The sequence below is a fragment of the Xiphophorus hellerii genome, chromosome 11, assembly GCF_003331165.1.
Source record: "Xiphophorus hellerii strain 12219 chromosome 11, Xiphophorus_hellerii-4.1, whole genome shotgun sequence".
Lineage (NCBI taxonomy): Eukaryota > Metazoa > Chordata > Actinopteri > Cyprinodontiformes > Poeciliidae > Xiphophorus > Xiphophorus hellerii.
The window spans coordinates 25,193,278-25,207,351 of record NC_045682.1 but is presented as its reverse complement, the minus strand read 5'-3'; the positions used below and the strand labels follow the sequence as shown (position 1 = coordinate 25,207,351).

Here is a 14,074-nt window from a genome sequence, read left to right as displayed (position 1 = left end):
GGCAGAGGAGGCAAGAGTAAAAATGAAATATTATAGGGATGAACCGGATAAGCAATACATCGAATAAAGAGAAAAGACACACCAGAGCTTGAAGCAGAATCATCTACGTTCTGAACCTCTTGGGGGCGCTGCTGGTGCACTGTAGGAGCTTAAAGGAGAGCAGAAAGAGGAGCAGTCAGAAAAAAGTAAATCAGAAACTTAAGACAAAAAGCAAAAAACAAAATGGATGGAAAACAAACATGCAGTTTAGAAACCATAGATGAAACCTTTGCTTTTTTCAGATTTAGTGAAAACTTGTTCTGCTTTTTCATTTTGTTTGCAATGCTCTGACCTCTAAGAGGTTGTGTTCAGAAGTAGGAGTGATGCCGTTTCCTTCTGTTACTTGACTCAATAAAACTCAAATCCTCTAAAAAGATAAAACATTACACAGCATGTTAGCAAGCTCAGTCAAGCTGAAGAGTTCTTCTTCATTCTTCTTTCTTTTTTCCTCAGCTAATTTTGTAACCTAAGGTTAGGAAAACACAAATCAAAAGCTGCAACCAAAACCTCTCATTTAAGATATGATCCACTAGTCTGGACAGGTTAAGAGAGAGTTCTGCTTATGATGGTTCTCAAAGTTTAGTTACTGTTCGAAAAATTTCAGTGTTTGCTGCATTTTTATACCAGTTAAAGGGATCTTTAGCATTCCAGTACAAAAAAATAAAAATACTAGATACAAACGATGTATTTTATTTGAATTTCCATAGCAGACTAAGACAAAGTAGCTCAGATTTAAAGGGAAAAGAAAAGGATACAGGATTTTCTTTTTTTATATACATATACCCATAAATAAAATCTACTGTAATTAATACCTTTCAGAATAAATCTTAGTTAGAAAATAAAATCCTTCATACTGAGATTTAATGTCAGTGTAAATGCAGCTAATCTGATTCATGTTCTATTTCAATATGTGGATATATAGACATGTGCATTCTTGAATGTCTGTTATCCACCTATTTATTTTAAACTGCACTTTAGAGAGGATTCAAGCAGCTCAGTCAGGTTCCAGCATTTACAGGAACTCTTATTAATTCGTACTTCCTCCTGTATAAACTCTGCCTATTTTCCTTCTGCTTATTTCCACTTCACTGTGCAGTTTATGTTTGCTGAATTTCATATTTTATTTGTTTGACCTTATTTGGTTCCCGTTTGGCTTTCTCTGAATTACACCTGCTTTATTACTCTTTAATGTTTATTTGACTTAGTGAATAATTAAAGTCTGTAGTTTTCTATCTCACTGCCTTAGTTTAAATTTCCATTTGTTTTTTATTCATTTGCAACTTTCATGTAATATTTTCCTACTGAATGTGTTGTTTAGACTTCAGAAGATGGACTTTGTGTTACTGGTTTTGAGTTGGAATGTACAGATGTGTTGGTGCTTAAAGTTTGCATACATGGAGATGAAAGCCATTGTTTTAGGCCCGGATGCATCGGAGTTGTTGTTTGTTTGGGGTGAAAAGGTCATACAATAAGCAACTCAAATTAATTACAACAACAAAAATGAATTTGGTGCACAAATTTGGAAATAGGCTAAAGATACATACATATTTACCTTCTAATATTTATGAGTGATAAAAGTGCATTGCCAAAAATAAAAACTTAATCTGAAAGTAAAGGTATGGAAGTTTACATTAAGCTGCATGATCGACTGCAACTTCAAACTAATTTAACATTTGCCCACTGCTGTATGCTTAAAAGCGATGCAGTTCCAAGAGAGAGAACCTTTTTCAACTAAGTATTTATTTTGTAAAGAAAAGTGGTCAAATTTCCGGTTAGAGTTTATATTAGAGGCTCATTATCAGCTACATAGTTTTCAATTTCTCTGCAACTTTTCAAAGGCCATTTAATGTCAGAGGGTGTATGAATATATTTGAATCTAATATACATTTTTAATCAAATATTAGTTTTCTTTTACTTTTACTTTTCCAATTCCAGCCTTAAAAAAGAAAGTACAAATGCATCCTTATGTTATCGTGATAGCCACCAGTCATAAAAATGAGTCAGAGGTTTGAATTTTGACTGAAAAAAAGACTATGAAAAAGATGAGTTCAAATATTTGCATTCACTTCCTGGGTGAAACACAGCATCACCGATAAAACATTTAAATATTAAACTCAACAATATTTTATCAATCATCATGCACAGTCCACAAACAAACCCACCCCCATAGTTAAAAGCATACATTTCACAAGACCACCACACTAATAAAAACATGCAGCTGAGAGTATGAGGCATGCCTGCACTGCAAAAACACAACATCTTACCAAGTAAATTTGGTCTATTTTCTAGTGCAAATATCTTAGTACACTTGAAATAAGACAAAACTAACTTATAAGCAACTTTTTGGCAAGAAATAGGAGTTTGGTTTAAGTAAATAATTTCTTAATATTAATGAAAAAGTACTAGTTCCATAGGCAGATTATTTCACTTATAACATGGGAAAAATGTCTTGTTATAAGTGAAATTATTTCCCAAAAGAAATACAACGTTTTCATCAAAATTAAGAAATAATTGATTCAAAACAGGCTCCTCTTTCTTGCTGATAAGTTACATGTAAGTAAGTTTTGTCTTATTTCAAGTGTACTAAGATATTTGCACTAGAAACTAGATCAAAATTAGTTTTGCATTTTTGCAGTGTGTATGCGGGCCTGCCTCCTGTTAGCTTTACCTGGGCCTGCCTGGAAGATTCTGGGCAGAGAAGGGGGCAGAGAGAGGGTCCAGGTGACAGGAGGCTGAACAGATTGATTCTCATGGGGCAGAGGCGGTTTTTGGAGGGAGGTAAATTTGGGAGCAGGAATCTGGCAGGCTGCTGAGATTGGCTTATGGGTCATGGCAGTGGATACAATGAGAGATGTGGTTGGAGAAGATATGGATGAGGATGTTATTGCTGTTTTAGGTGATGGTGATGAAGAATGTGGAAGCTTGAGAAGCTCTGAGGACGGAGCTGGGGGTGTATTTGAGGTCAGAGGTGAAGAGGTTTCTGCAAAAGCTGGAGACGTATTACAGGAAGATTTGGAGGTTGCTGAATTTTCAGGGAGCGGAGAGGCAGAGGAGGGACTCTGAACTGGGGGAGGCTTTTCTGTGGCCTGAGTTTCAGGAGGACTAGTTACAGAGTCACACACAGCAGTGTCTGAAAAGGCAGTGCTGGCCATTTTCGCCCGCTTAGACCTGGGCGAAGGCTGAGGGGAGGGGCCAGGTGTAGGTTGGATGTCTGATTGGACAGGAGCAGCTGAGAACAGATGTCGGGAACGCCGGGGAGAGGGACGTGGAGCATTTGGCAGAGGAGGGCGAGAATGAAGAATGGAAGTGGAGGGATCAACATCACGCCCACCGGCTGGTTTAATAGAAAAACAGTGATGAAAGATGGGGTGTGGAAAAAGAGAATCTATGAAAAAGACAAAGAGGGTTGTGACTGCCGAAACAATGAAACAATGGTAGGATCACATGACTGTCGGTGGCGATACAGTCATGTAAATCACGTTTTAAAGCAAAACAAAATAAAGAACCCCTGCTGAAACTAAAGCTAGTATAAGAATGTTATCTGAGCATGCTTCCTGATAAATCTGATCCAATAGTAACTGTGTCAAATGCAAAAGTCATTGGTATTTTAAAATGAACCTCTGGTATTTGTTGGGGTTTAGGGACCACAACTAAACATGCATATACAGTAACTGTCAATTTTAATAGTTGAAACAGAAAATATACCTTTATTTGCATTGCATTACATTTTACATTTTAGCTACCGCAAAACCTAACATCGACGGTCTTTCTTTGGATTACATTTAATCAGTGCCAAGGAAAAAGAAAGGTGCTCTTTGATTTACTGCTTTGCAAATGTCAGCCAATAGTGTTCCAGGTAGCATCATGCCTAGATATGTAAGCTTCCCAATACTTTTAAAAATTGTCAGATTTTCCACAAACAATTTGGGATCAACTAAAAAATTTTTTATAGGTAAATACTGAAACTGGAATCGACAGAGGACATTTTCCTGCAATTCTAAAACGTTTTAAGATCTCAGTACTGTGGTTTCACATTGGCAAAGGCTGACAGAGCTGTTTTTATGTCCCGCAGCAAAACTGTTCATCCTAGCAGATGTACTTCCGAACAGTGACGGCTGGAGTCTGATGTGTTTAGTGTTTAAGTGAGAAGTATGTGGGTTTCAGCAGCAGGGCGAGTGACAGGACTGTGTGAAATACTGCGAGACAATCTGAGTGCTTTAGCAGCTGATGCAGACAGACAGACAGTGTTTCCATCCACACCTCCTCTTCACTGGCAAGGAAAAATAGTGACAGAAAAGGCAAGATGGAGCTACCTGAAGCTGGCAAAGTGACTCCAGTGGATGTTCGGGTGTCAGGAGGAAGAGGAGCAGGACGGTTTGGACGAGTTAGTGTGTGTGGAACAACTGCAGGAGCCATTAATGGAAACAGTCCAGCACAGAAGGAGTCAGAAAAACAGGGTAGAATAACAGGGAAGGTTGTGTCAGAGGTGTAATGATAGGAAATGAAATCAGGAAAACGTTCTACCTACCCGTGGCAGTGACAGACTTCCGGTCCTCCTCTTCATCGCTCTCATTGAAGTCGTCCAGGTTGCCAATATCGGTGGTGGGTTTGACACTCATGAGGCTGGCAAGACTCTGCATGTCTTCATCACTGAGAAACAGTAACAAACCTTTATCACACCACTGTTAAAGATGGGTAGGCGCCATCACTTTAAGGCATTGAATCATCAAATATGTGATGTATTTGACCCCAAAATATGTATTTTATTCTTAATAACTTCATTCAAAATCAGAAGAAACCATCAAAGAATCATGCAATACAAGTATTAGGGAAAACAGTGACCTTCACACTCATGCTTATTTTGTTGGAACCAAAAAGAATCTGACACTGTTGACACTCCAACAATTAATTTAAGATAAACTAACTCAAGCATTTCTGTAAAGTGTCTAAGAACTTTAAATTAGTCATTCATAACTTCCTAACACGATACAGAGGCCAATTTCACCTTGAAAGATTAGAGATATGAATCAAATATGACACATAGGTGTGGATTTTCATAGGTTCAAATATTGCAACATCTTCCTCAGCGAACTACTTCTTAAACAAATATGCCATCAAACTGCCTTTTTCTGTCCTACCATCATAAACCCAAACAAATGCAGTTTGCTAAGAGCTACACGGCTACAGGGACATTAACTGGAACTATGTGATGTGAGTTTAAGAGCCTTGAACAAAAACTAATCCACATAGTTTAGTACGAAACAAAGGATGAATGTGGTTAAGCACCTCATGGACATTTTGGATTATGGTGGAGGATCTGTAATGCTGTGGGTTTTGTTAGTCTTCGTAAAGCCCAGGGAACCTTGTTAGTGGCAACATGAACTCACTGAAATACAAGAACATGTAACATGAACATGCCTCTGCTAGAAAACTAATAATGGGCCATTGGGTCTTTCTGGACAATATTGACCCAAAACATGTGTCCGCATCAACACAGAATTGATCCACCAGATGGAAAATCAACCTTCTCCCATGGATATCTCTGTTTCCAAACTGAAATCCTATAGAAAGTATGTGGGGTAGACTGATGCAAAGAAAGAATAAGAGAGAACATGGGGCCTATCTTTATGTTTGATCCTGGTAATTCAAACAACTTACGTAGCTTTTCCTTCTCGAATAAAGACACACGACAGAGACAGCTTGAGCTCAGCCTCCACCACTTTGACCGACAGTGGCTTCAGCTTCAGAGTCAGGTCAGTCTGGGTCGGTGTGGGACTGGCGAACCGCTTCAGGTTGATGTCAGCAGAAGCTAGCACCTTGCGGTGACCTTTGTTCTCCTGTGGATAATGAGTAGAAACAATCTTTGAATTTAAAGTATTTTATCTGGCGCTTATTTTTATAGTGGAAGTTTTATCTGATAAGGTAGATGTGATTATTGTGCAAAAGTTGGAACTCATCCCTTAATTTCTTTGAATTTTCAAGGAGCCCAACTTTGGACTTCGGCTGTTTTTTATATATTGTAAGTTTAGTGATGCACTATTTTAAAAGGAATGTTCTTCATCCATAAAAAGACTTCAGAAGTCAATTGATAAACACACTTTGTGTTTATAAATACTCAGTTTGCAAAGAGAGATTTCACATAAAATCAAGAAAAGAAAAATTTAATAGCCTCTGACTGACTGTCTTCAGTCAGAGGCTTCTCCAAATTTGCTGTAATACAGACTGCTACAGGAGATCCTTCCTGCCCTCGACCAACCCCATCTACAGAAACCCTTTGAAGAATCTTGAATAATTAGGTTATAAAAACATTTGATTTCACTTTTTGTGAATTGAATTTGATTTAATGTAGAAAAGAATCCCGTCACAAAGATTATTCTTGAAAATGTTCAATAACAGTTTTAAAGACATAAAATGTCTTTAATAGCCAGACAGTAAAACCTTTTAGTCATTCACTTTTTTAAAGCACACACTGCATGAAAAAGCAGCTAAAGGAAAAAAACAACTTTGAAATCCTGAAGACATAGTAATAAAGATTTCTTTAAATGATTATAAAAAAGTTAAAGGTTACCAAAAACGTTTTGCACATTGCACTGTAAAAAGAACTTGGGTAAATTTGCAGCTTAAACAGTAGAGTGATACTTACCCCCTCAAGCACAAACGTCCATTCCTTGTCCTCAAACTCGTCTGTGTTAGGTTCCTAAAGGAGTGATAAGAAAATTAGTTTTTAATGAAATATTCTCTAAACTTAGTGATCCTGTTTCTTTTATTTCTATAATTTTATATTTAGATATGCATAAGCCCCTTCCAGACATGCCAACTTTTTGAAACGAGGTGCAACTCAAAATATTAACTTCAAGTCTTCAGCCTTTTGTATACATTATTCATTTATCTAACACATCCATAATTCCCATTAGCTTACTTTGAGGTGGAGGAACTCAAGCACATTAATGATGGTTGTGTTCCACTTCAGTATCTTTGCATTTTGGTTGTTAGATAAATTATATGCAAAACCAGAACTTTATCTAAAAGGAATGCAGCCCCAGTTAAAGACTGCAAGACTAGACAATTTACAGTAAGTAGAGTTAAACTTTAGAAAGTGTAAAGTGCACAAAGATACTGTAAGTAGTTTGTTTTAGCTGATTAAAAAAAAGTTAAACAGATAAACAATTTCCTGGGTCACCTCTCATAGTGTTTGAAATGGGATACCTTGAACAATGTAACAGAGATGTCGATGTTTTCTGGAACAGGCCACATCACCGTTCCCCTGTAGGGGTTCTTTATCCCAGGCTGCCAACTGTGGAGCTGCACAAGAAAAAGTTAACATTAACAAATGCACTCTTAAGATAATTATGAGGTACTATTTTTCTTCAGATGTAGCAAATCAAACAGCACAAGTCACATTTCTTGATGCCCAAGCAAGGAGAGGGGATGTCTAATAACTGTGACTCTCCTCGGCCAGCAATGTTTCTGCATCAAAAACCCCTGCGGTCCCTAAAATGGCAAGTAGGAGCTGGGAGTCTCCGCAGATTACATTAATTTGTCAGGCTTTAGCACAGATATGTGCCAGAGAATCAGGCTATAGGTCCTACAGCCAATTCACCACTTTGTCTCATTAACATAATGGATGTTACAGTTACATTTGATTTAAATCAAGGCATCTTAACTTGATGAAAATCTTTAAAATGTTTATAACTGAGCAGGACAGAAGCTCAGAAGTCAAAGTTCAAAAGCAAACTCAAAAGGTAAAAACTAACTTAGTAAGTAAGAGACTTTATTCTGTCACATACAAATGCAAAACTGAACAAGTTTTCAATCTGATTGGCTTCTATTTTATGTGCAAAAATGTCTTTCCTAAACAGTTTGGTTAAAATTATCTCTCACATTTTAAAAAACAATATTTTCATATTTCTGGTGCTATCTATATGTGGTCTAAACAGAGACCTCCCCAACATACAGGATTATCTGCATCTCTACTGAAAACAATCCTCATGCATCATGGAGAATGGAGTCAAAATAAACATAACTTTTTTCTGGATAAAGGGAGGCTGCATCAAAGTTGAGCTTTGCTATTCTCTAACATGTCTGTTAAGGGGTTTTAATTCATTATCGACACATGGACAACCTTTAAGTCAAAGCTGGAGTTTTCCTCTTAGTTTTGACAAATACAAAGTTTTGGTATGCATCAGCAAATTCTTCTAGAAAGCAGACTGAACAAATGCCAATATGTTTAGAATTTTAACTACTGAGGGATTTTAAAATGACAGAACATCAACTAATGCTAAGTAAGGTTCTCATTTGTTCAAAATGATGTTACTGTTGCAGATTAAGGGAAGGCTTTTGTGTGTGATCCCAAAAGGAGAATCCCCATGAGAATACACAGACTCATGCATACTGTAGGTCTGTTGTGTTTTGTCATCTCAGCTTTACCTTAGAGCACATGCGTCTGTTCCTCCTGGTCCACACCACTCTCAGCTTGTCTGGTTGCCTTTAGAAACACACAAACACACCAAAACAGAAATAAGACCTTGCCTAATGTTGTAACTCAATAATTACACCTAGTACACACTCTGCTTGAAAGATCGAGTGAACAGGACAAGAAAAAGGGATGTGGAAAAGGTTTTCACATGGAACTTGGAAAGTTTTTAAATTAGATCTCAGACCATCTGAACAAAGTGGACTTTATGCCTAAATGCGATGCCACGGGGTCCAACACAAAGTCTTATGACTGTCACTGCTGAATAATACTGCCACTGCGTCCAAGAAAAGCCAGTGCTAGTTGTATGAGTGTGCTTTTGCAGGAGTACATGGTGACATGTCCAATTTGTCTATCAGTATTTATAACCCAAGCAGCTGCTCATCTGTTATTAGACTGAACAGGGTGTGCATTCTTCTACGTGTGTGTGTTGGTAGCATCACTTCATGTGCTCTCCTTAGTACAGGAAGTGAAAACGGAAATGGCAGAGTCATGTGACCAGACTGAGAAGTATGTCTTCTTACAGGAAGAAGGAACCCCCTATAGTCTTCATGCAGATATCTAATCGTATAATATACAAATAATTTTTCATAAAACTCTTTAAAACTCAGTGGAAACACAGTCAAATGATGAAACCCCTATGTTTCCATCCATGGCTCTGTGACTCTCACTGCTGCCTTGTATGTGAGAGTTTAAGCTAAGCCAACAGTGCTTTGTGTGCACATGTGTTTATGTGGTATGTGTGTTAGTGGGTCGGCGTAGGCTTCAGAAATAGCCTGGGGGGCACGCAGCGGGGATGATGGCTGGAAGAGATGAGACAGATTTGGAGGAAATAATGAGGACTGTCATAACTTCTGCCAGACACAGAAGTAATGACATGAAAATGAAAGATGCAAAATCATTAAGTAAGTGTAGAGCTTGTGGGTAATGATAGATAGCTTAGGCTGAGGTTTTACAGACAATAGAGGTGGAATTAAAGTTAGTAACATGTTATTATTACAAGGCTGTTCAAAACAACAGCGTTGGTGTCTTTATTGTGTTTCTCAAAAGCTTTGCTGGTTGTTTCCCTATCTCTAGTAAATCTTAAACCTACAGGAAATGATTAGACAGATTTCTTTGGAGGAAGTAAACAAAAAGCCCTGCTTTTAATCATTTTATTCTTGTGACTTTCTAGGGAGTAAGGCGCTTATTTGTACATTCACCGCATACAGACCAATACTGCAATCAGTTATGATTTGTTTTCTCATTGTCTCCTCTTTCTGTTTTTGACCTCCAAAAACTCTTTACAAAGACATGAGATAGTGGAGTATTGGCTGTAAATCATCTGAACTGAAAAATAAATAGCATTGTGTGGCTTTCAGAGCAAAGTAACATTCAAAGAGTAGGTGCATGCCTTCATATTACTGCATATAACAAGCTTTTAGGAATATCTAATCCTCCACGTGGCCCATGATATCACTTCCTGCAGCTGATAAATCATGTGATGTCTGAGGTGTTCAAAACCTTTGTACGGTTTAAAGTACAAATCACACAATGTTTTGGATAAGCTGCTGGTTTTTCTTTATCTTTTCTCTTTCTTACTTGGAATTTCTCCCTTATTGCTTTAATATAAAATTAATAAAATTTATATGATTGAGTATTTTATTGATGTTCAATAATTGGTACTTCCCCAAAAAGTGTGGGAACCTTTTACATGAAACTAGGGGTGGGCATTTATCGTATTGTTTATCATTTATATCGATAACTTTCTTACCATGATAAGAATTTTGATTTATTATTGTTACAATAAATTCCAATTAACAATGTTTAAAAAACTCCAAAACTGTCCATATTGTTAGGATGGTTATTTTTTATTGTCGATACTCACTGAGAGTATCAATAAATATCAGTAGATTTAGAAACATGATTAAATGCAATCACCATATGCAGTCCAGTGATACAAATCACAATTTTTTTTTATATGTAACTAGTGTCCTAAAGAAGCCTATTACTAATGGATTTGTTTTTTAATAGCAGTATTTGTGTTTGTGGGGCTATGATTGCTGTGCCATGCAGTGACAGTCATAATGTTACCTACAAAAAGAGTAATACACAGTTCTTATTGTCACTTTTATCTTCATCACAGTAATACCACAAAATATTGTGATAAAACTTTAATCCCATATCGTCCACCCCTACATGAAAGTCTAAACGTTTGTTGTTGTAACCTCACAAAATATGATAAGAGTAAGAAGTGTCAATACTTTTGCAAGCTACTGTACCAATAATAACAAAAACTTCCCAATTTATTTATGTGTTATTGTCTCTTAATAATCCCTCACTTCCTTTTTTTCTCACTTCTTTGTCAAATCTTCAGGGATTGCGATAAACGTCCTAAGTTTCATATCAGAGAGCTGTCATGCCGCTTATATAATAATTATAATAATTATATCCTTCCAGTTCCATGTAATACCAAAAGATACGTTTTTAAAACAGGAGGACATCTGGACAAAGGGTAAAAATTCTTAACCCAACACTTTACACAAGAAGTTTTAAACTTACTGCTGTGATTAATTCAATTGGCTGTTTATGTTAGAGTCAATTAGTTCTTTGTGACTCAGCCGCCTTTGTATAGCAGGAAATTTCCCCAGTGGGGAGATACAAAGAGCTTTGAGCAAAATAAAATATATAAAATAAATGATATCCCAGATAATTTAGACTGGAAATCCTATCCAGATTAATACTATGCAGGTTTAGCCTACAGGCTAAAAACTGCTAGGTTATTTCTTACACCCAAACGTTGGGTTTAAGTTGTTGAAATAGAAGTATTTATAACCAAAATCTACATAAAAATACAGCTGAGACTGTTGCATTAAGAGAAAAGACTAGAATGGGCCTTCTTCCTCAGGCCCATCATTTTCAACTAGATAACTTGATCTTTGCTGACTAAACTTCAAAGAAAGAATAACAAAACTTCCATGTGTGGGTAATAAAACTTTCTGGAAATTATGCCTGTTAGATAAATTGGACACTTTGGGGCAGTTGTGATTCTGATGGTCATAAGTCAGCTCCACGTTTGCTTTGAGGACTGCCTTAATAATTCATAGCATTGATTCAACAAGGTGTGAGAAACATTCACCAGTTTGGATCTGTAGCAGATCAGTTAACTGCATATCCATGAAGATTTGCATCATCCAGATCAACTCTTTGAACTCCAGCATGTCATCTTCACCACTCTGCATGCTTGGATGTATCAAGTTGCTACAATGTGATTGGTTTATTTGGTAGTTGTGTTAACCAGTTAGGCTGGTCTACATAGAGCAGGTGATACTGTAATACTGTACAGTCAGAGCATTTAACATTTAAAGTGCCATTAGGTGTAAGTGGCTATTAGTCATTTTATCTATATTTTGGATTAAAAACCTAGCCCAGTAATCTGGGTCAAAAAAGCCCAACCTTATTGGACTAAATAAATCAAGTTCTTGTAGGTTTCTGTTTAACCCACAATCAGGTCTTCAAAATTATAAGAAGTCCACACAAGAACAGTCATGCTCAAAGGGAAAACCCCCACACCCATGATTGCGCTACTATTTCTTTATCGAAAGAAAATACAAACTTAAATATAAGCTATACATTGAGCAAATTAAATTAAAGGATCTTGAATAATTCACACTGGCTTTGAGAAGGTCTTTAAAAGGCTTAAATTTAGTTCGCTGAAATGTGCAGAAACGCTGTTTTTGCCCATCAGTTTGCTTGTGTGTTTATATTTCTAACTAGTCACCAACAAACGAAATTAAAGTGTTTCCTAACCGCATTCCTGAGATCAATAACACATGTTGGTGCGCCGGACTTTTGCCTTTAAAGATAAAGAAACTTAATGACTTTCTGTTTAGTGTCACAGATATCTGCCAAAGGCGGGGATCGAACCGACGACCACTAGCTTCAGCCTGCGGGCGGGGCGCCCTCAGCTGTCTCAGTTTAGCGGAAAGACCAACAACATGAGGCTGATCATGGCCATAACGGAGCCTTATTATAGCTAATAACACACAAACAGCTCTCGTGAAGAATGTTTTAAGTCAAACAGTAAAAAAAAGACGTTGACATATCGCAGACAAACCGACGTTACTCACCATTTCTTCGTGCACTCCAGGACAAGTTCCTGATAAGAAGCGATAAACTGGAACTTTGAAGCCTTTTTACCGACTCGCTGGAGTCGTTTCCAGACCGAAGTCATCGCCGCTGTTGGTAAGGTTAAAGTTTACACCCAGGGAGAGTTGAATAATCCAACTTTTATCGGCTGGTTCTGTTCCTTAGAAGAGGGTTTGCCTCCTCTTCATCCGCCGCTGATGAAACTCGCACAAGCTGCGACTTGCGCTCATTTGCAACACCTCGAACTGCACGCGCACTACACAAGATATAACCTGATGTAAACCAAGGCGAGGAAAACAACGACAACAGGCAGCAGCAGCAAAAGAGAAACTGACTTCCCTCCGAGGCTTTAAAAAGTCCCAACTAAACAACTGCAGGCGTTAACATTGACAGCTTGTCTTCCCCTGTTTGGCTATAATCCACATGGAGGCAGCACAGCTTACTCAACTCTGGGTTGTTGTAACACAGATCTGCTTCCTCTTGACTCAGCCAACCCTCCCTTTTTCTGTCTGTGTCAGAGAACGAGAGAGAGAGGATATGCAAAATGAGTTTATATTGATGCAGCAGCAGGCTATGCAAAGTCCCTGTAATACTTGGAGACTCTGACCCTGACTTTCTGTATCACTGGAGCAACCTTATCTAGCTTTATTCCACATAATCAACTCTGCATAGTCTAATTTCTTTGCTGGGTGCAAGGGTGAAAATCCTGTATTGGTAAATTCTGTCCCTGGTTTGTATCAGAAGTCGCAGCTGTGACTAAGTCACTTCCTGAGGAACATCACCCCCAATGTTTCAGGGAAAACTGTGCTTCTTTCTATGAACTACAGAAGCATAGTCTCCACACGAGAGAAACAGACCAGGTTCACTTTGTAAGTATATGTCTGTGTGCGTTTTCAGGTTAGGTCAAAGCACAGGGATTTTCCTCAGTGAGAGCAGCAGAGTATTTTTAGGCAGGGATCATTTATGGACAGAGGCAGCTGGATGGAGAAGTGTGGGGAAGCAGCAACAGCGGGACGGGTGGTGTGTGTGTGGGGGGGGGGGGGGGGGGGGGCAAATCTCTCATGACTCAGAGTTACTCTAATTTTACACTGTGAGTTCGTCTTCAGTGCTGTCCACTTCTCGACCAAACATGTAAACCAACCTGTCAGTGTGATGCTCTGATGTCTTCATGTATTGTAGTTCAGAGCATGAACAGAAACTTATTAACCTCTTTACTACTGTGCTGTATTGGGGTAATTGTAAAACAACAACAAAAACATATTTACTAATGAAAAACCTGAATATTCTCTTTTGCTGAAAGTCATGTTGGGGACGTGGCAAATGTTTCGAAGAAGGTCAAATGAGGCCAAAATGAAAGAACGAAAGAAGAATGTTGGTAGAAACATATATGTAATTTTTACCTTCATATTAGATGCATGTTAAATGTCAGGAGTC

The 14,074-nt window shown here is 37.9% G+C and overlaps 1 protein-coding gene across 14 annotated transcripts in view; it reads right to left on the bottom strand.

Annotated features, from left to right (window-relative positions):
• LOC116728386 (EH domain-binding protein 1-like) overlaps positions 1-13,157 on the bottom strand; it is a 29,620-nt gene extending 16,463 nt beyond the window's left edge. For 2 of the 14 annotated variants that reach the window (XM_032576456.1, XM_032576458.1), the window contains exons 1-9: positions 12,622-13,156; positions 8,467-8,524; positions 7,246-7,341; positions 6,683-6,736; positions 5,698-5,876; positions 4,568-4,689; positions 4,353-4,442; positions 2,708-3,424; positions 83-148 (exon numbers count right to left, since the gene is read on the bottom strand). In XM_032576456.1, coding sequence (XP_032432347.1) covers positions 83-148; positions 2,708-3,424; positions 4,353-4,442; positions 4,568-4,689; positions 5,698-5,876; positions 6,683-6,736; positions 7,246-7,341; positions 8,467-8,524; positions 12,622-12,725 — 1,486 coding nt within the window. In that variant the 5' untranslated portion in view covers positions 12,726-13,156. Of the gene's footprint in view, positions 1-82; positions 149-2,707; positions 3,425-4,352; positions 4,443-4,567; positions 4,690-5,697; positions 5,877-6,682; positions 6,737-7,245; positions 7,342-8,466; positions 8,525-12,621 lie in introns of all 14 variants that reach the window. The other 12 variants (XM_032576455.1, XM_032576457.1, XM_032576459.1 and 9 more) reach the window with 12 other exon arrangements.
• Positions 13,158-14,074: the final 917 nt, after the last annotated feature.